The 25,855-nt window shown below is 52.2% G+C and overlaps 1 protein-coding gene across 1 annotated transcript; it reads right to left on the minus strand.

The window, feature by feature from the left end:
• Positions 1–486: 486 nt before the first annotated feature.
• On the minus strand, positions 487–25,811 carry VIL1 (villin 1). The gene is made up of 22 exons (XM_036237926.1): positions 22,880–25,811; positions 21,910–21,995; positions 20,493–20,628; positions 16,727–16,811; positions 16,327–16,401; positions 15,751–15,947; positions 14,945–15,053; positions 14,673–14,783; positions 12,873–13,075; positions 12,695–12,773; positions 12,390–12,488; positions 11,552–11,705; positions 10,921–11,021; positions 10,695–10,832; positions 9,930–10,088; positions 8,722–8,901; positions 8,063–8,208; positions 7,232–7,376; positions 6,609–6,797; positions 4,991–5,059; positions 3,850–3,990; positions 487–707 (listed from the first exon to the last, which is right to left on the minus strand). The coding sequence occupies exons 4-22, from the start codon at positions 16,799–16,801 to the stop codon at positions 594–596; spliced, it is 2,484 nt and encodes an 827-aa protein (XP_036093819.1). The 5' UTR covers positions 16,802–16,811; positions 20,493–20,628; positions 21,910–21,995; positions 22,880–25,811; the 3' UTR covers positions 487–593.
• Between the last annotated feature and the right edge of the window lie 44 nt (positions 25,812–25,855).

A 25,855-nucleotide genomic window follows, 5' to 3' on the forward strand; every position in this document is an offset into this window, starting at 1 on the left:
ACTTAGCATTTGCATTAAATACTTGCCTTTAGGCCTCAAGCCTAGACCCAGTGTATCCCCTCTCACTGGAGACTGGTGAGTAAGAATTGTGAAACCTAATAGGCCCATCTCCTAGGCCATTCCACTCTTTCCAGAAGGGATCCCTTTTAACTTCTCGCCTGAGGGAGGCAGTGAGGAAAGTGTATGTGAAAGGAAAAGCCATTGCTCTGGGAAAAGTGTAAAACCAAAACGCTTCAGTCCACCTGCCTTTGATAAAAGCCTAAGGAAGGCTCCTCAGAACCAATGTCCCATGGAGTGTGAGGCTGCCCTTCTCAGAAAGGAAAGCTCTAGGACAGAATGGTTTAAAATGATGTGACGCTCTGGGACAGAAAAAATGCGACCACCTTGAGCTGACATTGGGGCTACAAGCTCCTGATGGAGCCGTCATCTTTCTGGAGGAATAGGCAAGTTCCTAAACACAAGTGCCCTTGCCATAGACTGCTGCTCACAGGTACAAGTGTAAACCTTTAATTCGTACAGGGTTAATGCCAGCAATAAAAACAAAACTGTGAGCAGGGTAGCGACCACTTCACAACCATAGCCATTCTTGCTTCTCAAAATAGTCCTTTTGCTTTCTTGAGGTTTTGTTGCTTCCATCGAGGCAAGGCAGAGAAGGCAGCTGGGGTCATCCCCAAGACCTTGGTGAAATCCTCAACTGACAGGTGCTCCTAGAGGAGGAGAGGGACCAGAAGGCAAAGATCACATTCTTCCCCAGAGGTACTCCGATGAGTCATGTAGGTGTGGCATAGAAATCAGATGAAGGGCAGAAACAGGCAATGTCAGGGGGAGCTGGGAAAGGGATCGGGAGGAGGTGGGTGGCATTGAGTCCAAGAGATAAGGTCCCTGAATTGGGAACATTATAAAAAAGACAGTGGCAACATGAGGTAGACTGAGCATCTTTTTCTTTTGACCAGGGTCAAATTCACACTAGCCTTGAAATAAGAATTAGGACATTTACTTAGCTTGGTTAAGAAATTGCTTCTCTTTCCAGATTTTAGTTCTCCTCTCAGTAAAATAGAAATTTCTTAAAGGTCAATTTTTGCTTCTTTGTAATGCTTTTATGGGGATAAAAATACTATTACATATGAAAGGGCATTGGAAAACAATGTATCAAACAGTGAACCTACAGCTAGGAGTCACCTTTCTAGGCCTTGGGTATCCTGAGCCATAAGTTGAGGGGATGCCTGAAATGACTTTTGCTCCCAGCTAACATGATGTAGTAATACTGTTAAAAGCAAGCTAAATGCACCGAAGGCACACTCAACCCAAATTAAAGCTGCTAAAAGCAGCATCCCTCAGCCTTCCTCTCTATTCCCCAGGCACCAGGAGAGGACGGGGTAGGGTGAAAGCTGTGGGTTTCTTTTCAATCATAGATCGCTCCACTACAGGGAGTTACTCTGGAGAACGCTTTACTGACTCATGCAGAGACCCCTGAACTGAACAGCTACTTGGTAAACACCTGCAGATGAATTTCAAGCTCAGGTGGGTCTGATGCTCCAGTTCTCTAACCTGTCATTAGCTTTGCCTCCAGCCCCTGGGCATTCCCTCCCCAAGGCTCTTGGGAGCCCTTCCTGCTCCCCCGGGCAGGGCAGTGGAATGCCCTGTTTTGGAAGAAGAGATTAAACATGAGTGGTTTAGGCATCAGTGGATAGGGATGAGCTGCCTACCCCAAGTCTGTAACATTCCCCTTTGCTGCCAAGTCCCTCATAACTGTGGCTGCAGTGTCCTCGGTCTGCAATTGGGTGGCTTCAGGTGCCCTCTCTGGCTCAACCAGGCTGGCTCCACAGCTTGGTCAAGATGTCTGGACCTTGACTCTGGGGCTAGATAGCAGGGCCTGCCCATCCCAGTGGACTTGTATCTTTCCACTGGTCCTGTTCTCAAACCCTGCAGTCCTGCCCGCTGATTATAAGCCTCACCCTTGCCCACATCCGTCTGTGGCTTACTCACTGATGCTCAAACATTTCAATTACCCTCTTGCTACTTACTGCCTGCAGCCAGACCCACCACCCTACTGTTCATGTCACTGGCTCCCCATTTGAGTTTGGAGCAGCCAGAGAGGTCTGAAGACTTCTCCTACCCTCCTTATATGGCATTGAACCCGCAACTCTCCCACAAGAATGTATGCTATTCCCACAATAAAAAATCAGCAACAGACAACTGATTTTTAAGAAAGGATCTAAGACTTCTTCAACTGCTTCTACCATGATGGGGTTATGTTGGTTCTGTTTGTTTCGTTCAAAATGAGCAATCCTTTTAGCCCCCTGTCAATCACCTGGTTCAGTAACACTGGCTGCCCTTCCCTTTAGAAATACTTTATGCCACATGATACGATGGTAACTGAGACTCAGAAGACCTGGTTCTTGCTCTGTCTTTGCTCCTAACTAGTTATATCACATTAGGTAAGTCACTTCCCCTCTCCGGACCTGAGTTTTCTCAGGAGTAGAGCAGGTAGTGATGATAACAGCTTATATTCATAGATCACTTTCTATGTACCAAGGGCTGGGCAAATATTTGTAATGTTATTATGACTAATATACTGGGGTCATTCTAATATTACAGTAGAAACAGATGGGCGGATCTGGGGTAGAATGCATGACAGTTGTCTCCAAGGTGAAGAGCAAAATGCAAATACTTTGGGAATAATACACTTACACATATATCGGGCCCAAACCCCTAACAGACTTGGATGTTCTTGGAGAAATCAGGTATCTCCTGTAGATTCCTTAATTCCTTCGTAAGACTCGCTTCTTTACGGTTTATTATACACAGAGTAAATTTTCTCTCCTCTCTGCACCCCATCAAGCTAGATTTGCAGTCTATTTTGGATCTTCATGAAGTGAGAATGAATATCGGAAATGTGTTTCTAACAAGCTCTTCTTGCCAAAATCTCCCCGCACAGGGAGATCCACATAGGCTGAAGCTGCAGCTACCAGATGGGTCTGCCCTGGTGCTGCTCTGAATGGTGTGCCCACTGAGCATGCGTTTCAACCTGGACGTCTCCCAGATGCATCAAACCACATGACTTCCTGTAAACTCATGATCGCCCTCTCTAAGCTCAGTCTGACCCTGTGTTTTTTATCTCAGAGAAGAACACAATTTTCCCTTCTCTCCCATACCCTTTATCAGGTACTTACCAGGTGTCATTGATTTTACCTCCGTAGGTTTCTATAAGCCATCCCCTCCCTTCCACCTCCCCTCCATCGCCTATTCTAAGCTCCCATCTACCTGTCAGCCTGACTTACAGCGACTGTTCAATCGATTCTTCACTGAGCAGCTACAGCGATCTTTTAAAAGTGTAAACCTGACTGCCACCCTCCTGCTTCGACCATGATGACACCACATCCCTGACATGGCACAGAAGGCACTGATCAGTTCGGCCCCCTTTCCCCTGGCCAGCTGCCCCTACCCAGCTCGCACACGCGGGTGCCACCGGCATTTTGCGCCCCTCTCCCCCATCCTTATCCCCCGCCTCCGGGCTCCATGTATGCTGCTCCCGTCTCCAGAAAGAACCCACTCTGCCTGAATAATTCCTGTTCACCTTTCAGAAGAAAATTTCCGACTAAACCAGGCTCTTTTTTGTAATATTCTTCAAGGTATCTATACTTCACCTTTATGACAACTACTTATCTTGACTAAAATTAAAGCGTAATCAGTCTCCTTTGATCTCTCCACGCTGAGATGTAACTTAACATGATGGCAGAGACCAGGCCTGTTCTGTGCACCAGGTCGTCCCCAGCACCTTGTCATCTGCAGGGCACGATCTGCGGGTCAAGCCGTAGCTCTTCCTCCTGCTCCTTGAGTCCGACCTACCTCCTTCCTGCTGGGGTCCACGCCCTGAGGGAGCTCCTCCACTGGCCTGTTCACCAGCTGCTCCAGGGGGAAGATGGGCAGAGGCCCAGAATCGAGGTTGCTGTTAGCGTTAAACACATCCAGTTTAGGGCTTGTGATCTCCTAGGGAAGAAAAAGAAAGCACTGTTACTTCAGCTGGTCAGCAGCTACCTCCCAGGCTGCGTTTCTCTCTGAAGTGAATGAACATTGATCCTAGGGCACCTCCGTCAAGATGTCTTCCATGGTTCCACTGGCCCACATACATGTACACACACTCGTAAGAACACGACACATTGGATTGGACCCACGAGCTAAAGCTTAGTGGTCTGTGTGAACACCAAAGCCAGTTGGTGCAAGATGACTATTTTGTTCTATGACTATTTTGTTATATGACTTATGAACTTTTAGATGGCTTCGCCCATATGTTCAAGGTCTCCCTTGGACAATTATGATCCTCTTTCTCTTATCTGTTGTGAAACTGTCATCTGTGTAGACAATTAGCCCTGTCATATCTATACTTCCCGGCCTGAACCATCGGTCTGCCAAGAATGATTTATAAGTGCCTGTGGGTGGGGCCGGGGAGCCATATGTGTTATCTGACGATTACCCTGCTGTGCTTGAGAATTGTTCCCGTGTTCTGCACACATTTCTGCTGAATCTACTTGGCCTTCTTTTCTTTGCAAGCCTGTGACCTTCTTAGAAGAAAAGTTTTACTTTCATATTTCCGTATCCCAGGCCCGGAGTCTACACACATTTCTGTAACTGCATCCCATTCCCTGGATGCTTTATGAAAAAAAAAAACGTGCATATTCCTGTGTCTCATCCCAGTTCTATAAAGCAGAATCCTTGGGAGTGAAACCTTTGACTCTGCAGTTTAATAAGCTTCCCTTACCCCCCGGGTCCCCATCACCCAGACTCTTACGCATGATAAAATTTGGGGACCATTTCACTAGGGAATGGAGAGGACGAAACAGCTAGAGTGACCGGAAGTAAAACAACAAGAACTTCCATGAGAAGAGGGAGGAAGTGGTGACGAGGAAAACGCAGGAGCCTTCTCAGTTCCGACAGGGCCGATCACGGTCAGGGGGCCACCACAGGGCCCAGCCACCTGCCGCATACTCACAGCAGTGATCTGGCCCCAGTCCTGAGGATTCCCGAGCTCTGCCTTCAGGTCTTCGTAGGATTTAGCGTTCTGCATAGAAAGCAAGTAACAAATTAGACCTGGGTCTCAGCATGGAAGACAAAAAGATTTTTTTTTTTCCTTTAATCGTTGAAAGAAGGCTGCCCAGGACCGGGGGTTGAGAGGCGGAAGAGGGGACGAGGCAAAAGGTGGAAGAGGGTCTCTGCAAAGAGAGATTGGTTGGTGAAGAGGGGCCCTGAAGGGGCTGACAGGGCAGAAGAGGCCAGAACAGGCAATAATCTTGCCCCACTCAGCCCGACGTGGGGACGGAGAGGAGTATGATCTTTTCCCGCCCTCAGAGGCCCGTGTACGCAGCTGCTCACACACTCGAGAACCCTAACTACATTGCGCAGGTGCTGGGGGACTCAGAAGGTCTTGGAGATCTGGGGGACTCCTCTCAGCCTGGAGGCAACCCTGCCACGAGGAGCGAATGGAGGAGAAGGGACCATGGCTCCATGAGGAGCCCCGTCTCTATATCCCCAGGGCCTGGCACCAAGCATGGCACATCATGAGCTGCAGTTATGCTGAGTGGATGGATGAATGAATGAACGAATGAATGAAGTGAGTTTGAGGGAGAAGCCAGCAGAGACTTGAGGTGAGGAAAGGCTGCCAGAGTTGCTGGCTTGGGACACTGATAATACGAATTTAAGAAGTTCTGGCATCTGGATTTTGCGTCTGGATCTTGAGGTTTGTTTGAATCCATCTGCAAGATTAAACTCGGCCCAACTACCACTGGATTTTTAAAAATATATTTGAGAAAATTAACCTAAGCTCTCTGTTTCCATGACCACATCCGTCGTGCCAATTTAGCACAACCAAAGCCGCCAGCCAGGCCAGCACTCATCCTAACCCTAGTCTCCCTCCTTCCCTCCAGAAACCTTCGCTGGAATTCCACTCTGAGGGCCTGCTTTCTGTTTCTATCTGGGGTCAGTTTAAAGAAATCCTGCGGAAGCCTGATTCACTGCCTCTCAGGTGAGGACCACATGTGTGACTCATTTTGATTAGAATTTAGTGCCAAGAAGACATCCGTCTGTCCTTTAGAACTGGCATGTCTCCTTTCATCCGGCATGAGGAGTCCACCAGCGCTGTCCTGTAGAAGTTTCTGTGATGATGGAAATGTCCTCTTTCTGTGGTGTCTGATACGGTAGCCACTAACCACATGTGACTATTGAGCACTTACTTAAATTGTGGCTAGTGAGAAACTGAACCTTTCCTTTGGTTTAATTTTAATTAATTTTAATTTAAGTAGTCAGTACAGCTCTTACCAATAACGCCCAACAACTTCGGGCTAAATCGAGTGCACAGGCAAGGTGCATAATTAGCCTGAGTTTCACAGCCTTCCCCTCCCTCTCTCTCACCACGGGGCTTAATGGTCTTGCTTCAGCCTTACTTTTTATTCTAAGGCAGCTCTAACCATTTCACAAATATATCACGTGTTATCTACCACAAACAGAAAAGAAAAGCCTGGGAGTCCACCCTGCCCTTGAAGGGTAACATCAAGAAGCCAGCCAGAGAAGGACATGCTGGGCTATACGGACCAGGGTGAGCTGGGGCCACTCACACTCCACTTGAAGGGATCCCAGGCCAGGAACCAGCCTGTGAAGATGGGGGGCTCATGTCCTTGCTTCACCACAATGATGGGGGTCTCGGGGTCCCGGCCGCTGGGGTGGGTCTTGAGGTATTCCTGCACGGTGATGGCTGCGGCTTTCTTCTCGTCTTCATTGGCATACTTCCCGATCCAGAAGAAGACCTGTGGAGAACCCAGAACTCGGTCAGTCCTCCCTGTCCTCCTGGACCATAAGGCTCAGCCTCAGTTCACCCAGGCAGGCTCAGATGTCTGACAGTGGAGCCTGACCTTGGACAGGTGGCCCACCTGGCCTCGACTTTGCCTCTGGGAAGTGAGGAGGTTGGACAGATGCTCTGTACTTGGCTACTTTGCAAATACGTGATTCTCAGCCTCTCCGGAGTCAAAGCCCTTTGAAAACACTGCCCTGGCACGTGAAATAAATCGAACCTTGGGAAAAGATCATCACAAATAGCAGTTCCTTCCTTCCTGCCTTCTCCTTTCTTACACGATTCTTGTTCATAACACTGCTCCCAGGGATAACAAATATGGGAGCCAAGAAAACGTCAAACCTTTCCTATCCCTAATGCCACCATTTCTTAGCCAGGCCTCGGCCCTACCTGGTCCCAGACATCAAGCAGGAACACATCTTCTTCTTCCAAGTCATCCTGATTGAAGTCGGTGATTTCTGTGGCCAGGAAGCGCCCGGTCTGGTTGGAACATTCAAAGAGCCGGGGGGTGATGACCATGTTTTCCTCCTGCAGTCTGCAGGACGGACAGAAGATTGTGTCGGCAGGAGGAAGGTGTGGGGAGAGGAGCATCAGGGACACAGAACTCTGAGGGACTCCGACATGGAAAGCCCACCTCCTTGGAAAATGCTCTTTCTTCTGGTCACACGAAAACTCCCCCTTCCTCCCAAGAGTCCAAGAGTGTTCCCCGGGAGAAATTCCCACTGCTTCTCCAGGACAGGCATTCCAGCGGCTCTTCTCTGGTCCCTAGGAAGTTCTAATACCGCCCTCTAACCCTCCTGCTGCTGCTGCTGCTGCAATACACGCCCTTTTGCTTTTGACCTGGGGGGTCATGGACTTCTTGAGAAAAGCCGTCTGAAAGAGAGTTTATGTCCAGGTCCTGTGTCAGCCTAGGTGGACTCTGACATCTTCTTCCCAAAAGGCAAACCTATAGCCCTGCCCCTCTCTTCGAGCTGCCTTCTACGGCCACGAACTCCCCCATCAGGCCCCGGGCAGACCCTGGTGAGCAGTGCAGACACAGCCCCTGTGCCCAGGAGGGTCTGGGTGCATGGACTGCTCCTTACTCATCTTGTGGCCCCAGGGACCTGGCACACAGGGTCCTCAATCCATGCCTGTTTCAGGCTCTGAGCTATGAGCGTGAGGGTTCTGGAAGGCTCCCCAGCCTTGGAAGGTGAGCTGGAGGCAGAGGGGGCCCATAGTTACCTCCTGGTGCTGGCGTAGGGGGCCTTCCCACCCAGGGCTATCCAGAACTGGTCTGGCTCCTGCCCTTCCACTACCACTTGCTTCTCCGTCCGAGAGATCGTGTCAGCAACCATCTTGGCCATCTGCCTCTCGTCCCCGCTACAGCCCTGGGAAAAGGAAGGGAATCTAATGTGCGGGCGGAGACCACCTCTCGTGCCATGCTGACCCTCACCCTTCCGCCGCATTCACTGGCCCAGAGGTCCTGGGTCTGCGAGAGCTTTCCCGGATCAGGACACCAGACACATGGCTGATGCAGGGACAGTCGTCCCATCCTCCTCTCTGCCCTTGACACTCCAAAGAACGGCAGAGGAGACAAGAGTCTGCACTCTCCTTACAAGGCAGGAGGACTACAAGAGGCTGAGAGGGTCCTCATCGCGAAGACAGATGGGGAGGCAGCGACAAGCACAAGGACAGCGAGAGAGAGCCTGAGATGTTAAGACAGACCAACAGCGGGGCAGACAGGAGTGGCCAGGGACAAACAGAATGAGGGAGACTGACTCAGACCCAGCAGGGAACCTGAGGCTGGCCAGACCCAGAGCTGTGGAGGAGGGGACAGGGCCAGAGCCAGAGGCTCCTACTCTGTCCCCGATCTGCTCTGAGGCCGAGGGACCTGCACACACCTTCCCATACCACAGGTAGCAGCACGACTGAGTCTTGAGGATGAAGACATCGTTGGAGTTGAGGGAGGTGGTCTGGGCCGGGACCTCGAAAGCTTTGGTGTTGTTGGTGCTGGTCCCCCGCACTTGGAACAGCCGTGTGGGGGGCACAGGCTCCAGGCTGCTGGCCCGGGAGGTGCCTCCCTGCAGGGTGTGAGGAGAGAGAGAGTGGGAGTAGCTTCGTGAAGATGAGGGATGGATTCGAGGGGCACTGCAAACCAGAGGGGAAGAGGCTGGGGCAGAGTCGGCCTGCCCTTCCCGGTCTGCCGAGACATCCCCATCAGATAAATCTCTCCCACACACTGCTTTGGTCAGGGCACGCCCCTGCTCAGCAACCTTCAGTGGTTCCCCACGGCTTATAGATTAGAACCCGGCTCTGCAGGGGGCCCTTGAAGGCCCCACATGACAAAGGTGCAAACTGCCTTTCCAGGCTGACTCTGCTCTCTCCAATCCTTCCAGCTTATCTCGGCTTCTTACTGTGCCCCACGGAGCTCTTCCCCTGGGCCTTTGTCCTTGCTGTGCCCCCTGCACTGGATGCCCTCGCAATACCCCAGCTGAGCTCTTCAACCAACCCCAATGCCAAGACCTTCTCCAAACCCCCTTTCCACCATGAACTCTCTCCCTATTCCCAGGTTACTGTATTCACACTCTCCTTTGAACTCAACTTATATTTCTTGCATTTAACAACACGGCACTTTGAGCTGTTAGTTCATTGCTCTCCCTACAAGATGGTAAAAAGTATTAGCATTGCATTCTTCTTCCCCCTTAGTGCTTTGCCAGGAGCTTTGTACTTAGTAGGTGCTCAATAAACAGATCATTGCTTAAGTGAATTCAGGAGATGCCTCCTTCATTATGTTGGAAGGCACCACTGCAGTTTGGACAAATCTAACCAAAATAACTTCCTTTTTCATGTAGAGGACCTGAGGAGTTGGGGAGTAAAGAAACAGCACTTGCACATGCTAAGTGCTCATTACATGGACTTTTTAAAGTCGTGAACGGTTAATTCTGTCATCAGTTCCACATAGGTGATGGAGTCTCAAAGAGTCCTCTCTTACAGAGGGTGGGCTTCACCTGCAGCCCCGCCCCCAGCCTACCTCCCCTCTCCCATCTGCTGCATACCCACCCCACCTCAGTGGCGGGTACTGCCAGGCGCCTCGGTCCAGCAGCCATACCTGGTAGACCACCATGCGTCCTTTGAAGATGGACATGAGGTGAGGTGGCTCCTTGCCCATCGGGACCCGGATCTGGACCGGTTCATTATTGTACTTCTGGTCCAAGTTGACAGCTTGATAGGCCGAGGCTGCGATTTCATCCTGGCTGGCCTGGCTACCCTGGGGATGAGCAGGATGGAAGGGGTAGGATGGAGTCAGCCCCCAATTCTGGCCCTGTCCCTAGCCTCAGTGATGACGCCATCCCCAATTCTGATCTGGACCCAAACCCAACTGTCTTCCTCACCAAACCCCACCCCAGACACAGCCAAAACCCCACCTGAACTAGACCTCAGTTTGATCCCAGCCCCACACCAAATTCTTTCCCAGCCCCAGCCCAGCCCTGACCCACCTGCAACCCAACCTTGACCCCACACCTCCTCTCCGCCTTTCTTGGGGAAACACCATGGCACAATTTATCCCCAGCACCCAAGCATCTTTCTGCTCCCTAACAGCTGGACACAGGAACCCAGTCAGAGCTGACGAAGGGAAAGTGCAGGAGGCCATGGAAATGGGAAATGAGACTCAGAACACCACAAGGGAAAAGGGTCGTGAATGCAGGTACTCCACGTCAGTGGGATCTCACCGCCAAAACAGTCCCCAGATAGAAAAGGAGTGAGCTCCCCATCACCAGAGGTATTCAACTCGAGGGGATCGGCCACTCAGCAAGGGTATAGTGGAGCAGAAGCTGAGCTGAATGTGCTCGGGACAGGGTGGGCGGGGCCTGACCTGCCAGATGTAGAGCAGGTAGTGCGGCTTCTCGCCAATGAGGTAGGTGTAGAGCAGCAGGTAGCAGTCGCCCCCGTAGAAGTGGCCCAGCCACTTGGAATCCACAGGCACCAGCTCTAAGTTCTCAATGCGCCACACCTGGGGCCAGTACCAGGCTAGTGTGAGGGCCAGGAAAACCTCCACCAGCTCCTCCCATCCACCCCAGGCCTCCCCTCCCTCACCTTACCTGCACCTCCCCACTCCCATCGTCTACCATGTTCTGCTGGGCAGCCACCTGAGGCTGGACGTGCATGGATGTGGCATCGAACTTCACTTGCTCCACCTTGGCTGGAGTGAGGGGAAATCGGGACACCAACGGTCACCAGCTGAGGTCCCCCAGGTCCTCTCCAACAGCCCCGAATGGTAGCTATAATTCTTAGACCCATTTTACAGATATCAAAACTGAGGCCAGAGAGATTCGGTAGCTAACTCAAGGTCACACATGGCAGAGTTCTAATACAGAACCATATCTCCCTGCCCCTAAGACTCATGCTTCGTCAGGGTCCCCAGGGGAGCCAGGAGAGAGGAAACCCTTGTATCTTCCCCCAGGTGCCTGGCACTGAGCTTGCCCTCAGCCAATATTAGGTGGTAAGACTGAGCTGTTTAGTTTCCGGGGAGACCCAATCCCATTTCAAATGAAAGGCAGGTCATTCTTAGCTCCCATTTGTGACAACTCGAGTTTATCATGTCCCCTCAAGTCCTCACCCCACCTGGGGAGCACGGACCAAAGTTGTGCCCATGGAAGAGGCTGGGGAGGTCGGGTGCTCTCTTGGCCCCACTCCTGTCTCCCTGCCCCCCCTGCTTCACCCGGCCCTCACCCACGGAGCCCACAGTGTAGGTTTTGCCCAGGCCTGAGGTCTGGTTGGGCACTGTCCACTTCTGAAATAGCTGCTGGAAGACGGCGGACTCAGACCCATCATTCTGCACCTCGATCTGTGTGCTCGCGGGGTACTGCTTGGCTTTGATAAAGTTCTGGGAAGAAAAGGGGGTGGCTGGGGCCGGGTCCCACCCTTAGCCTCCACCCGCCAGTGCAAGCCAGAGCCTGGCTCTAACCCCATCCAGACCCAATCATAAACCTATCCTTGGTCCCAAGCCAAAACCAGAACAAACTCCAGTCCCAAAGTTGACCCCCAAACCTAACCCTGCTCTTGCCCAAACCCCAAGGCCAAACCAGACCTTAAACTTGACACCGCCCCAAACCTACCTCTGACCCCCACCCCAAGGCCAAATCTGACTCCACACTAGACCCCACCTCAACTCTAACCCTTACCCTCAGCTCCTATCTCCAACCTTGAACCCAACCTCCAATCCAATGCTGACCCCTAGCCAGTTAGGGTTATTGACTCTGGCCAAATTCTGACCTGGCCAGGCTCCATGTTCACCCCATCCCCTCTGAGAGAAAGCCGCCTCCATTTCTCCCTCCCTTCTTTGAACCTGGCTTGAAATGGGAACCCATATCCTGATGAGTCTCCCAGGTGTCTGGTGGTTGGATCCCTGGCATGCCGAGAAACCCCAAGATGGCTACAGAACCAACTCTGAGACGCCCCCACCCGTGACTGGGTCGAGTCCCTGTCTGACCCTGCTCCCTCTGCCTGCTGGAGTTTGTTTCTCTCCTCTCTCTTCACAGTCTTCCTCCTCCCCGACCCCCATGCCCACCTGTGCATGGCTCAAGGCTCCCTTCCTCTCCTGGGCGTTGGCCTTCTTGCCCTTCCACACGTAGATCTTCAGACCCCCCTGGTCCAGGATGTAACAGTCCTAGAGGTGGGGAGAAAGACCCCAAGGGAGAGCCTGATGGTGTGGTGGACCTGGGCTGGGGAGCTCCCGGCACAGAAGTCTCCCCTCCCACACCGGCTGGGCCCCTGGTGCTGCTCCTGCTTGTGGGCGTGTGAGCACAGCTGTTTCAGAAGTGGGTGAGGGCCGGGGGCTCGGAGTTGGGGCTGGGGGCCTCCAGGCCCTCTCACCTCGTGATTGAGCAGGTCTTGTGTGAGCGGCCGCGTGGCGATTTCTCTGACCACCAGCTTTCCCTCTGAATCAGACACGCTGCAGGACAAAGGTGCGGCATAGACCAGGAGGGGGCCCATGCCCCTCAGTCCCAGTGAAGTCCCCCAGCACCCAGGAGGGGCCCAGCCGGGCACTCACTGGTACAGCTTGAGGGCGGCCTTGAGTGCGGGCTCCACCACGGTGTCAGGCACAGCTGCCTTCAGCTCCCTCCGCTTGCCCAGCACGTGGTTCATGACCTCCATCAGCTGCGGGGAGGCCTTCTCGTTCTCCCCATCCACCACAGCCACGTAGGTCCGCCCACCCCGCTCCTGGTCTCGGATCTCCTTGGCCAGAGTTATGCCCTGCAGGGAGGCCCCGAGTGACCCATGAAGGCTGGCAGGGGACCCCAAACCATGCCAGAAATCCCAGTCCCGAGGGGTGAGGCTTTTGAGGCGGACCAGGCTTTTAAGGTGTGTGTGAGGAAACCAGTGAAAACCCACTGGGAAAGCAGGTTTCCTCATTGGCAAAGAAGGTGTTTCTGATGGACTTTGTGGGCTTTTGGTTTCAGCATTGCTTGAAATTTGTGATTTTACTTTGCAGTTTTGGACAAAAGCTAAGCCCTGAAGGTCATAGCACTCAGCCTCTTTGTTCTGAAGCATGCTTGAACACATGCACACACACACACACACAGCCTCATGTGTGCTCACACACATTTGCACAAGTACATACACACCCACACGTATCCAGATGGCCGTCTCTCATGTCCACACACAGACACACACACCCCTGGGTGAACAGTCCACATGTGCTCACACGCACACAGACGCCCATGCAGCATACTGTCATGTGCTTACACGCACGTGCACACACCCTGGCTCACCCTCCTCTGCCCAACGTCTACTGTTCTGTTACTGGCATTTGGGTCCCAGGCGGTCTCACCCAGTCTCAGAGCTATTATGCTCAGGCCCATACTTCTGTCTCCAGCCCAGCTCTCTACGCTCATCTTGTTTATCCAACATGCATGATGGCCCCATGACGAGATGTCCAAAACAGAACTCTAGATTTTCTCCCCAAATCTGTTGTTTCCTGATCTTTCCCATCTCAGGAACAGGGAATCCGTTCATCCCCATAACTGCTGAAGCACGACGCTCTGAGTTCAGCCTTGGCGGGTCTCTTCACCCTTCACCCAACACACAAGTCCAGTGAATTCTGCCTTCCCAGCTCTCGCTCTCGCGTGGCGAACAGAGAGCTCCCTGAGCCCTCTTAGCCCTTCTTCCCCCTCTTTCGTCACTCGGAGGACAGAGTGGCCTTTGACAGCCTCCCGGGCACTGAGAACAAATCCCAACCCTTGTACGTGGCCGTGGCCGTCTGACCACGCAATATGCCCCTGGGAGGCCTGCCCGCCTCCTCTCCAAGCTCCCTGAAACCCCCATCTCATGCTCTGGCATTCCCCCTCCCACCCCCAGCCATTTCTCTCCTGCTCTAAGGCTCTCTCCTTCCACCCCCACTTCCCCCACAGAAGTCTTCCCAGAACCCACAGACTGCACTCCCCACCCCTCACTTATCAGTCATCCCCTTTATGTTTGTGGCCCCTCCCCCCACACTGGACCGGCCAGCCGGAGGCCAGAGCCAGGGCAGGGCTCCGCCCACTTCATTCGCCGCTGGATTTCCAATGCTTGGAGCCAGGTGCGCCACACAGCAGATTCACATAATCTCAGTAGATTAGCCACAAATACGCCCAGGCCAACTCCAATGTGCATACCTCTCCCATACACATGGAGACTCAGACCCACCTTCAAACACCTGCCCAGGGCAGTCAGGGGAGAGAAGCCTTGGGGAGACGACAGCTGGCTTGGGGTGGCATTAGTCTGGCAAGTCTGACTGTGGGGGAGAGCAGGTGCTGGTGTGCAGGAGCAGGTGGGGGCAGGGTGGGACTTGGGGGAGGGGGGCAGAGTTTACCCTGAGTCTCTCCATGCGGTTACTGTCTGGCCCGTTCCACTGGATGATAAGCTTCCCGAGGTCCAGGAGGAAAACATCCCCACGGTTGAAGCTCTTCCAGGACATTTCCACCTGGAGAGCCATGGGGGAGGTGCAGACCCCACTCAGACCCCGCCCACCATCCATCATCTCTTCCCGCCCCTCCCCACTTCTCACCCCACCTGGGCCTCTGCCTCCCACCCAGACTGAGAAGAGACAGGAGGCCATGCCCTAGGGCCCTGGTCAATGCCCACCTCTCTGGCCACCACGTTCCTCTTTCCCTTGACGTGCAGCAGCCGCTGAACCTCACTGGAGTTGGTCTCCACGTGCTTCATGCCAGACGCCACGCCTCCTTTCTGGATCCTGAGAAATGAGGTGAGCTGACCTGAGAGAATGAGCTGGGAGGTGTGACTGCACTCTGCCCTCCCAGGTCCGGGGTACCTGGCTATCACTGTGGCCATCTGAGGGCCAGGGCTGGGACTAGTGTGAGGTCCATGAGGTCTCAGGGACAAACTTCAAGGAGATAGACTAGGACAGGGGAGGAGCCAGTATGGGAAGAATGGGAGGAAGACAAAAGGGGGGTGGAGACAGGGGGGATTGTGGCTAACTGGGGAGCTCCCGGCCTATCCTGTAGATCAGTAGCAACTTGGCTCCTAACTGGGCATCTCCATGGGAATAGTCCAGAGGCTAGAACTTCCCACTTTTCAAGAAGAGCTAGAAATCTGGGCTTTAAGTGTGAAAGGCCTTCTTCAGAGAAAGGAGCAGTCACTTGCCCAGTGGTTAGAGGACAGACTCATGCGATGCCCTTCGGCACTCCAGGGCATCCAGATGGAATTGACTCACAAAAATTCATGGTACACAGAGTTATAGAATTTTAGAACGGCCTTTGGGAAGCCAAAGACAACAAACACTTAGAGGGATGAAAACCAAGAACAAGGCAGCAGCAGAAATGGGGGTGGGAGAGTAGAAAGAGGGACACAAATGAGCCTCATGGCCCAGCCTTGGGTGTCCCTCCCCTGCCCTGGGTCCACACCCCAGTCTATAGCACGCCCCTCCATACACAAGGCCCTGCTTGAAGTAGCCTCGGAAGGCCTCGCTCTCATTGCCCTGGACCTCACGGTGCTGGACAGCCCGGCCCTTCAGGAAGTCGTCCATCTGTGTGGTGTAGATGGCAGCTGCCCCTTGCTCATCCTGAGACGAGGCCTGGCCAATCCAGTAGTGGATGTCATAGGACAGGTTGCTGCCCGACTTGTGGACCTAGGGAGAGGGATTTCCAATGTACCTGAGTCCCTGGGCTCCCATAGCTCTCTCCCACCTCCCTGCTTTGCATATGGGGCCTGGGTCACAGAGGAGCCCAGAGTTGTGGCCCCAGCTGCTGAGAAGGTGCCCCATGACTATAGACCCACCGAAGGTGGCCTTAGCTGGGAGCTCAGCGACCCAAAAACAGGGAGAGCCTCTTACATGTCTGATCCTACAGAGCTGCTACTGAGCTGGGCACCTGGACACACCCGGTAAGGACTGTCTTTGGGTGAAGCCAGTCCAGCTCTTCCCACTGCCCCAGACTCAAGTTTCCTCCCTGACACCACGGTGGGCTTTGCTCTTTGCTCAGCCCCCTCCCTGCCCACCCCTCACTCACAGCCAGGACTATGTAGCAGTCACCATCGAAGAAGCTGCCAAAGGTGCCAGGAGCAACAGGTACCATCTGCATAGCCTAGGGAGAGACGGAAAATCAACGGGGCTGCCCTGGACCACCCAGGACCCCCACGGCCACCCTTAACCACAGCGAGACTTGGAGAGGCAGAGAACCAGGAAGAAGAGGGCATGACGAAGCCGACAAGGAGAAGGAATGTGAGGAGGGGAGGAGGTAAAGGAGCATGAGGAAGAGGCCGATGCCTGAGGAGAGGGGAAGAGTCACTTGGGGACAGGAAGCAGGGGCTCCCACGCCAGCAAGGCAGGATTGGAGGACAGTAAGAGTAATCCCAGGCCTCGTCCTTCCCTCAGTCCTCCTCCACTTCCCACGCCCAGGCAGGCCTCACCTCGATCCTCCATATCTGCACCCCGGGGGTGGTGATGTTGAGGGAGCCTTTGACTTGGGCACTCAATTTGGTCATGGTGATGAGCCTAGTGGGGGGAGTGGTCGGGAGCAAGGACTGAGCAGCTGGGAGCACCCTGGCGTTCAGGGGCTGCTCTTCCAGTCCAGCCCTGAGAGCGCCCAACAGTGCCTGGATGTCAGGGCTCGGAGGCCTGGGGGAGGAGAGGAGGCTTGGTTCCCTCCACTCCAGGCCCTGACCAGCCAAGGGCGGAGCCCCAGCTGATCTTGCCACTCTCTTCCTCAAACACCCACCCTGACTCCCTATCACCTTCTGGATAGAGCCCCCACTCCTTAGCCTGTCACTCAAGGACCTTCTTTAGCCCCCGACAATTTTTCTTTTTGAAAATTTTTATCAAAGCCATACTTGCTTTAAAAACATGGGAGTTTTTTTTTTTTTTTTGTCTTTTCAAAGAAAGCAGAAATAATAAGGGCTGAAAAGAGTATGCACCCACAAGAATGGAAAAAGCGGGTGTTCAAACAAACACTCGTACATGAAGTTCACAGCAGCCTTATTCACAATAACCCAAAAGGTGGAAACAACCCAAATGTCCATCAACAGATGAATAGAAGAACAAAAATTTGTATATTCACACAATAGAGTATTATTCGGCCATAAAATGTACTGATATATGCTGCACGTGGATGGACCTTAAATATTATGCTTAATGAAAGAAGCCAGATTCAAATGGCCATGTATGACTCTATTTACATAAAATATTCAGAATAGGCAAATCCATAGATATAGCATGGTTTTCAGGGGCTGAGGGGAGGGGGAAATGGGGAGCGACTGCTGTTGGGTACGGAGTGTCCATTTGAGATGATAAAAAATATTCTGGAACTAGATAAAGTGATGGTTGTGAATGTGTTAACTGCCACTGAATTGTACACTTTAAAGTGGTTAAAATGGTAAATCTTACATGTATTCTTCTGCACTAAAACCTTGTGTGCAACCGTTTCCTCTTCCTTCCCAGCTGCCCTCAAACACTCCTCAGTCACTGGTCTGGTGGCCCACAGGATGTAGACCCCACAGGACTGGGGGGCCAGGTTTGGTTGTTCAGTACTGAATCCTCGGCATCTCGCACAGTGGGGGCACTCAGCTGAGTCTGTGGGTGTGTGTGGTGGGGAGGGGGTTTGTGGGTGGGTGGGTGGATGGGTGGATGGATGGATGGAAAACAGAGTGAACCCTCTCACTGTGAACCACCCTCCAGCCACTGAGCTATAAGAAACCTCCCACCCCAAGCTTCTTTCATGGTATTTTTCAGGGTGCTTTCGGTTTTGACCTGTAACTGTGTTCTCCACTCTAGCCGCTTGTCAGAATCATTGGGGAGCTTTTAAACAATACTGACGCTCCAGTGAACAGGCCAACTCCCCAGGGAGTCTGATTTCACTAGGCCAGGGTGGGGCCCGGGGATGGGTATTTTACTTTCTGACTTTTGAGAGGTGAGGCATGGGTGCTTCGAAGACTCCCCAGCGATTCTGTGTGAGCCAGGGTGGAGAACCGCTTGTCCCCACTTGTTCTTTTCCCTGGCTTCCTGTCCCTTCCCACCAAGCTGGAAGCCACCCCATGCCTCACCGAGCCCACCACCCAGCCTGGCCCCAAGTCGCCCGCCATGAGCGCTCCTTGAACATAATGAATGAAAGGTCATGTGGCCCTCACGGATAGCCTGGAATCTATCTAATCTCTCTCTGCACCTTGACTCTGAGTCACCTCTGGGAACAATGATCTGGCCTTGTACTGCTCATAAACTCCCTCTTCGGAGTCCCAAGGAGTGACCCCTCACCCCAGCATTCTGGAGATTGGGGGCACGATCTCCCTCCCCAGCATCTGATTAGCGCCCCCTCCAGAAGAACAGGGCCACCTGCTGACCTCCAGCTCTGAGCTTGCAGGAGCCCCTGGTGCCTGAGTCCTGCCTGCTGGCCCTGCCAGGAGTGGCCTCCTCTGTGGGGCGGACACACGGGGACCCCAGTGCCCTCAGGACTCCTGGTTCAGTAGAACTAATTTGGGTACAAAGAAGGAGAATGTCTGTTTAATTTCGGCCACCACTTTGGTCAACATCTCCCTTTCTTTAAGACAGACTCTTTGACTCTCACGAGCTGTGTGAACGTGGACCCCGTTTCTTCATCTATGAGGTGGAGGGGTCAACTAGATGATCCCCAAAGTCCCGCCAGGGACACGCTCTGATTCTAAGAGTGAATAGCAGGAGGAATGGCGGGGCCGCTGGAGGAAAGAGTCGGGGGAGCGGGGACTTGGAAAATTGGGTGCTTTTCCTCCCTAGAGAGAAATCAGGATTGGGCACCGCCAGCAGCCTGAACAGAGAAGTGGGAGCCTCCTCACGGCCAGGGGTGGGCAAGGGGATTCTGGGAAGGGTGGCTCCCAAAGCCCCCCATGCTGCTTCCCATCCTCCCTGCCATGTACTCGCTCCCACGGTTCCCTTTACTGAAAGCTCTCTCCACCTTTCTTCACTCGGTCCACACTGACGTGCTCTTCTAGACTCAATTTAGGCCTCATTTCTCCCAGGAGACCTTCCCCGGCTCCTCAGGCTGGTTCGGGGTCCCAAGTCTTCCTGTATCAATGCTTCTCTTGGTCCCCTGACCACATGGGTTGAAAGGATCTGTTTCTAAATTTGAGGATCCCAACGCCAAGGGTCTAGACATGTCTGTCTGTGTAGCCTCTAGCTCCTAGCACATAATAAATATTCAATAAATATTTATGAAACTGGAAGACTGAACTGTGGAATGGAAGGCCTAGACCTTCTTGGGGCCCTGGAAGGAGTTAGCGATCCTCTCCCACCAAATCCCATCTTTCCTTTCTTCTCCGCTGCCCTGTTGTCCTTGGGGTTTGGGCTCCAGAGAGCCCCAGATAGGTCACTGCTCTTAGTCTCCAGTCATGCTCTTCTGAGATGGACAAGGATGTGGCAGTCCCCCAAACAAGCACACCGCCTGCTTCTCCAGGCCCATGAGGGCAGATGGAGTGGACACACCCCAGCCTCCCAGCCTGCAGACTCTGCCCCCGCCAACCTGAGGACACCTGAGTAGGCTCCTGGGAAGGAGGTAGGTAGTCTGTGTGCCCCAAGACTCTTGTCCGGACTTGGCTGTTGCCTCCCCTACCCCCATTTCAGCTAAATAGGACCATAGTGGGTGGCGAGGCCAAGAGGACAGGTCCTGATAGAAGGGAGATGGGACAGACGCCAGCCCTCTGCCTCTGCCTTTGCCCATTCAATTCCTGATGGCTGTTGTTCACACCCTGGGATCCGGGAGACAGAGCCCTGAGGGTCCGGGAGTGTCAGGGGAATGGTGCCACAAAGAAAGAAACCATTTCCGATGAAGAAGAACTGGGTAAAGAAATGGGGTGGGGCGAGGTCAAGGTAACCAATTAGTCCCAGTTTGCCCGGGACTGTCTAGGTTTTAAGTCTGGAAGTTCCGTGTCTCCAGGTTTTGCTCAGTCCAGGGCAAGCAACCTGGGATGGCTGACATCTGGAATGGGGCGGGGGCTAGCGGTGGGTCTGCAGGAGCAGCTGTCTGGGGCGGAACCTGCACAATTCTTTCCTCAGAGGCCCAGGAAGCCACGCTGGGCGCTCCGCTCTTCCCAGACTCTCCGGAGTGCCACACCAAGGTTCTCCAGGAGGCCCCAGGTGGCCAGAGAGAAACATGGGCCCCAATACCTCTCCCACCACCTCCGGACCCTGTGCGTCCCAGCAAGGTTGCCTTACCTGGTTGGAGGAGGCAGCTGCCACCTGGGAGATCTCAGGGAGTTGTGGCAAGCTGGCTGTAGGAGAGCGACCTTTGTCCCCTACCAACCCCCCCTCGGCTAGGAACTGCCTTCACCATATAAGGGAAGATAGGGCCCTAGAGAGAAAGAGAATGGGTGAGGGGGTGGGGAGGCAGGTGCCCGCCAGGTCCCTGAGAGCCCAGAGCCCAGCAACAGCTTCGCAGCCAGAGCTGATGTGCCCCACCCTTGGCTGCCAAGAGAGCTTCCAGGAATGGAGTCCATTTCTGCCCAGGGCCCAGACCCTCACTGCAGGTGCACAGTGCTGGCCAGCGAAGGCAGGGGCCCCTGGGTGCTTCCTGCTGCCAACCCAGAGGAGGCGGCTCAGGGGTCCTCCCTCCTTCCCTGGGGGAATGGCTCATGGAGCAAGGGCGCCCCAGACCCAGGATGTAGGGCCAGGGGTTCACACTTGGGCACCTCCAGGACAGATGGGACCCTGGCACCCCTGGAGGTCTCTTCTTCTGGGCACGACGCTCGCTCAGAGGGGACGCGAGTGTTCCTCTTGTCCCCCCTTTCAAGGGCATCGGCTCCACCTGGAGTTTTTATGAGCTGCCATAAACCAGTGCCTTTGGACTCTGCCACTCTGCCTCGGCAGCCAAGGTTTCCTTTTCGGACCCCCGATCCTAGGAGACCCATCTCATTCAGGACAGGAAAGGAGCACAACCCTCTCAGGTACGGAATTTGGCTTTGCCCACAAACTCAGCACCCTGGGCAGCGACCTTCCAACCTCCACCCCTGCAGAAATTCTCCTCTCACCTCTGACCTCTGGTCCTCTGGCAGGTGAGATGAAGTGGGCTGGGCGAGGGCAGCCCCTCCTCCCCGACCACACCTTCCTGAGTTCTCTGTGTGCACACAAGTGCGTGTGTGAGTAAACAAACTGCAGGGGCTATTTTGTTTTTCAAAATAACACCCTTTTGTGAATAAAAAGTATATATTTATACTCAATTATACAAAAAAGCAAAAAAGAAAAAACTCAGCTATAATTCCACTACAGAGATAACCTATAGATTATCTCTCAAATATTTCTTTCAAGTCATTGTCCAGTAAATTTGTTGAGTGTGATTGCTATATGTACATAACATCGATCCATCTGCGTGTGTATGTTTTTTTACTGGGATGTGTTATATGTTAATTTGCGACTTCATTTTAACTGTCCCATGGCAATCCATTAGATAGACAGCATAGATTAGTAACCAATAGCTCATTTTGGACTTCCAAATATGCCCAAATATTCGATAATACAAAGAATGCTGTGAAAAGTATTCTAATGGCTAAATCTTTGCCATTAGATGTGTTATTTCTTTAGGATAAACTCCTAGAAGTGGGATTGCTGCATCAAAGATGTGAATAGATAAAATCACCTTCCAGAAAAATCACATTGATTGATAGTCTCATGTTCGGCACAGGAGGTCTCTTTCTCCACATTCTTCCCAGCCCTGGGCTCCAGCTTTTAAGAAAATCTCTGTCAGTTTAAATGTCAAAAAGAAAATCATCATTGCATTGATATATATTTCTTCGATTACCAGTGCGATAGACCATTTTACATATATATTTATCGGCTCTGTCCTCTTTGTGAATTTTTAATTAATTTGTTGAGTTGTTTATGTGTTTAATGTATTAAGGTTGATAACCTGCCTGTCATTTACAGGGTATTCTGTTTGTCTTTTAATTTAGCCCCAGGATTTTTTAGGACAACCTATGTTTTTAAAAATTGTTTCCAATTTCTTTATTATGATAAATGTCAAACATAGAAAAGTATAACATATAAAAGTACACTAGTATAATAATAAACACCCACAGTCGCAAGAATTAAAATTTGTCATATATATGTATATAGAAGTTACAGATATCATAATATTCGACCCAAAATATTTAGTGTATCACACATCTCCTAAGAATTAGAACACTGTCCTTCATAACTGTAATACAATTTTCATCTGATAATATTACAAGTTATTTCTAACATAACTTCTATTCAGTCCATGGTTAAATTTCTCTAATTGTCCTTGCAAGGACTTTAACAGCTGTTTTAATTAACTCATAGTCATATCAAGATCATGCATTTCCTTTGACTGTTACTTCTCTTCAGTATTTTTTCCACATTCTATATATGTATTTCCCTTATCCCACAGTGAAAATCTTGGTTTTCAACATTAACATGTTTACCTGTCACACAATAAACACAAAATAGTTTCAGAAACACAGCAACCAATAACACTATCAACAATAAACCTACTAAGTAAAGTTCTTTGCAATACTTTGATTTTAAGATATAGTCTATTAAGGGTATATAGTCTTATCTTCAGTATTTTTTCTATGACATTGACTTACCTGAGTCAAAGACAGTGGTCTTGTAGAACGTTCACACTGTGGATTTGCCTGTTTTTCTTTGTTTATTATTTAATTTGTTCCTCTTCCTCCTGTATTTCCCACAAACTGAAAGTACCTCTAAAGGCTTGATGGTTACATTTTTTTGAACAATACTTGAGAAAGGCCAACGCTTCTCAAACTTCAATATTGTAAAAATGATCTGGGAATTCTTTTAAAATGCAGAATCTGATTCACTACGTCTGGGGTGAGGCCTGAGGTTCTGCACTACTAACAAGCTCCCAGGTGAGGCTGATGTGCTGGTCCATGTGGTCCATGCACAAACGTGATGCTGTGTGCTTCACGTTGCATCGCATCGGGAGGTATATGATGTCAAGATGTCCCAGCACCAGTGATGCAAAGTTCGCTCCCTTGGTCACTGCGATATTCCCACTGCAAAGGCACATTCTCCCCGTTGCAAACAGAAGTCATCCTGGGATGACTTCTGGAAGCTTGGCACTGGAAGTACAAAAGTTTTTGATTTTTTATTTGCCACTTTCTACTTGTTTTATAATATTCATTTTGTAATTGCTTTTTTTAATGTCTGATTTTTCCCACATTGTCTTTTAGCTTGCAGCTAAATGATCTCGGAGATCATTCTATATCTGCTCAGATAGTTCTAATTATTGTTTCTCATGACTACATGGTATTCTCTGGCATAGAAAGAGCGAGATTTATTTAACCAGTTCCTCACTGATGGACACTTAGGTTATTTCTAGTTTTTAGCTGTTACAAACAAGGATGCAATTAATACCCAGATACATACAAAGTTATATGTATATACCCTTTACCTGTAGCATAAATTTCTAACTATGGAATTGCTGGATCAAAGAGTGTCTGCATTGAAAAAAACTTTTTGATAGATACTATAAAATTACTCTCCAAGAGGTTGCACCAGTTTACGCTTCCACCAGCAGTTTCTTTGTGTGTGTGTGTGTGTGTGTGTGTGAGAGAGAGAGAGAGAGAGAGAGAGAGAGAGAGAGAGAGAGGCAAATAGTTACTATCTGTCCCATCCCAGGCTTGGTGAGAGGCATTTTCACAGCTGACATCTTGAAAGCCTTCCTCCCTCCTGTCTACTCCAGTCCTGAGCCAGCCAGCCACAGCTTCCTGCCAAGTTCATCTGCTGTCTCACGTCCATCCCTTCTTCCTTCCCTCTTCACTCTGCCTCTGCCCCAGTTCGAGTCTTCATCTTCCATCCTCCCTGGCCGTGGTCTCCCACTAATGCCCCGCATCCCATATCCCTGACTTAACTTCCAATGTGCAGCTTCGAGGTACCCCTCAAAGGCACCCACTGCCTGCAAGAAAAAAAAGCCGCTTTCTTGGTCTGTCTATAGATCCACAGCGTCATTTCTTATCCTTCCCTGCTATGTACAATTCCGAAATTGTCATTTCCCACGCGACTGCGGCTGGACCCTGGTGCTTTTCTTTCTGGTGCGCCTCCTCACTCAGGCCACCTTCACTTGAACTGCTCCTCCTTCTCTGACTCTTCTGAGCTTAACTCCCTCAGGACGCATTTTCCGAACCTCCCATGGCCACTCCAGGCGTGGCTGTCCGTGCTTCAGCCGTCCATGTTCTCTCTGGGGCAACGTTTGCAGCGTTTCAGGTTTTAGGTAGACTGTTCAGGTGTCTTTCTCCACACTGGGGTGTGAGTTCCTTGAGAGCAGAGGCATTGCCTAGTCACGGTGTGTCCCCGGGCCTGGCACCGTGCCTGGCACACAGGAAGTGCAGACACCTGTGGTTGACTTGAACTTTATGTGGGTGAAGGGTGTGTGGGTGGTGGGAAAAGGCTGACTGCAGTGTCATTCGTAGTTGGGAGCCCTGGTGACTCCCTGGCCTGTGTGATGCAAATCTGGGGGACCAGTGTTTGCATGGAGAACAGGAAATCCAGCAGGACCCCGAGGAAGAGGAAAACAGGTCACTCTCAGAGACTTGGGGGCAGAACAGCATTTGGGGAACCGGGAGGCAGGCATGAAGCTGGATTCACAAGGGGATGAAGGAGGGGTGGGAGGGGGGAACAGGGACCAACCTTTGCGAGGGGTCGATCTCCTTCCTCCCCTGTGTGTGTGGTGGAAGGTGTGGAGTGGGGGGGGGCGGGGCAGAAGCTGCCCACCGCCAGGAAGAGGGGTGAACGACCCCGGAGTTCATCTTTCCAGGCCCCAGGGTAGAGGAGGGGGCAGGCGGGGAGGGCCCCGCGCCGGGGAGTCCCAGCGTCCGCGAGGACAGAGAGGCCTCTAGTGGCCACCGTGGGAAGGAGGGTAGGGAGGGCCGGGGCGGGCCGGGAGGGCGCTTCCTGCCAGGGTCTGCCCAGTTTTGCAAAGGAAGTGCTGCCAGGGCCGGAGGGGCGGGGGCAGGAAGTGGGCGGGAGGCTCACGCTAGGGCGCGGCCAGCCGAAGGCCGCGGAAGGGCGGTCAAGGGAAGGGGGCGCGCGGGGGGGACGGGACCGAGCGCCTGTCCCACCCAGTTTCTCCAGCGTCCCTGACACCTCAGCCTGCCAGCTCTTTCCGCGACACCGCCGGGGAGGCCCACGTCAGCCACGTTCAAAGTTCTTACGTTTGAAGTTGAACTTGCCTTCCCAGTAACTCGTCCCGCTCCCCACCTCCACCGTCTGGGGCCTCGCGAGCCCCTCCCCTCCACTCTGGGGCACGGACCGCGCCCCTCGCGTCTCCAAATACCTTCCAGGGGGCCTCTCCTAGGGACGCCTTTCATATCAGCTTTAGAGCTACTCCTACAAGTCCTCCGAGCATTTAATTAATTCTGCAAAGGGCCTATCTCCATTTTGCAGATAAGGTAACTGAGGCTGAGCGACGTAGAATTAAACGGTACTCAGATCCAAGCGGTGCGCTTAACCTTGCGCTTTCACACTTGAAGACCCAGGGGCCTGGGAGCACAGCCTCTGCGAGCACTTCCCTCTCTCCAGAGTTTGCAGAAGTGGGGTGTGGC

This window comes from Rousettus aegyptiacus, unplaced genomic scaffold (assembly GCF_014176215.1).
Source record: "Rousettus aegyptiacus isolate mRouAeg1 unplaced genomic scaffold, mRouAeg1.p scaffold_m13_p_2, whole genome shotgun sequence".
In the NCBI taxonomy this organism is placed as follows: Eukaryota; Metazoa; Chordata; class Mammalia; order Chiroptera; family Pteropodidae; genus Rousettus; species Rousettus aegyptiacus.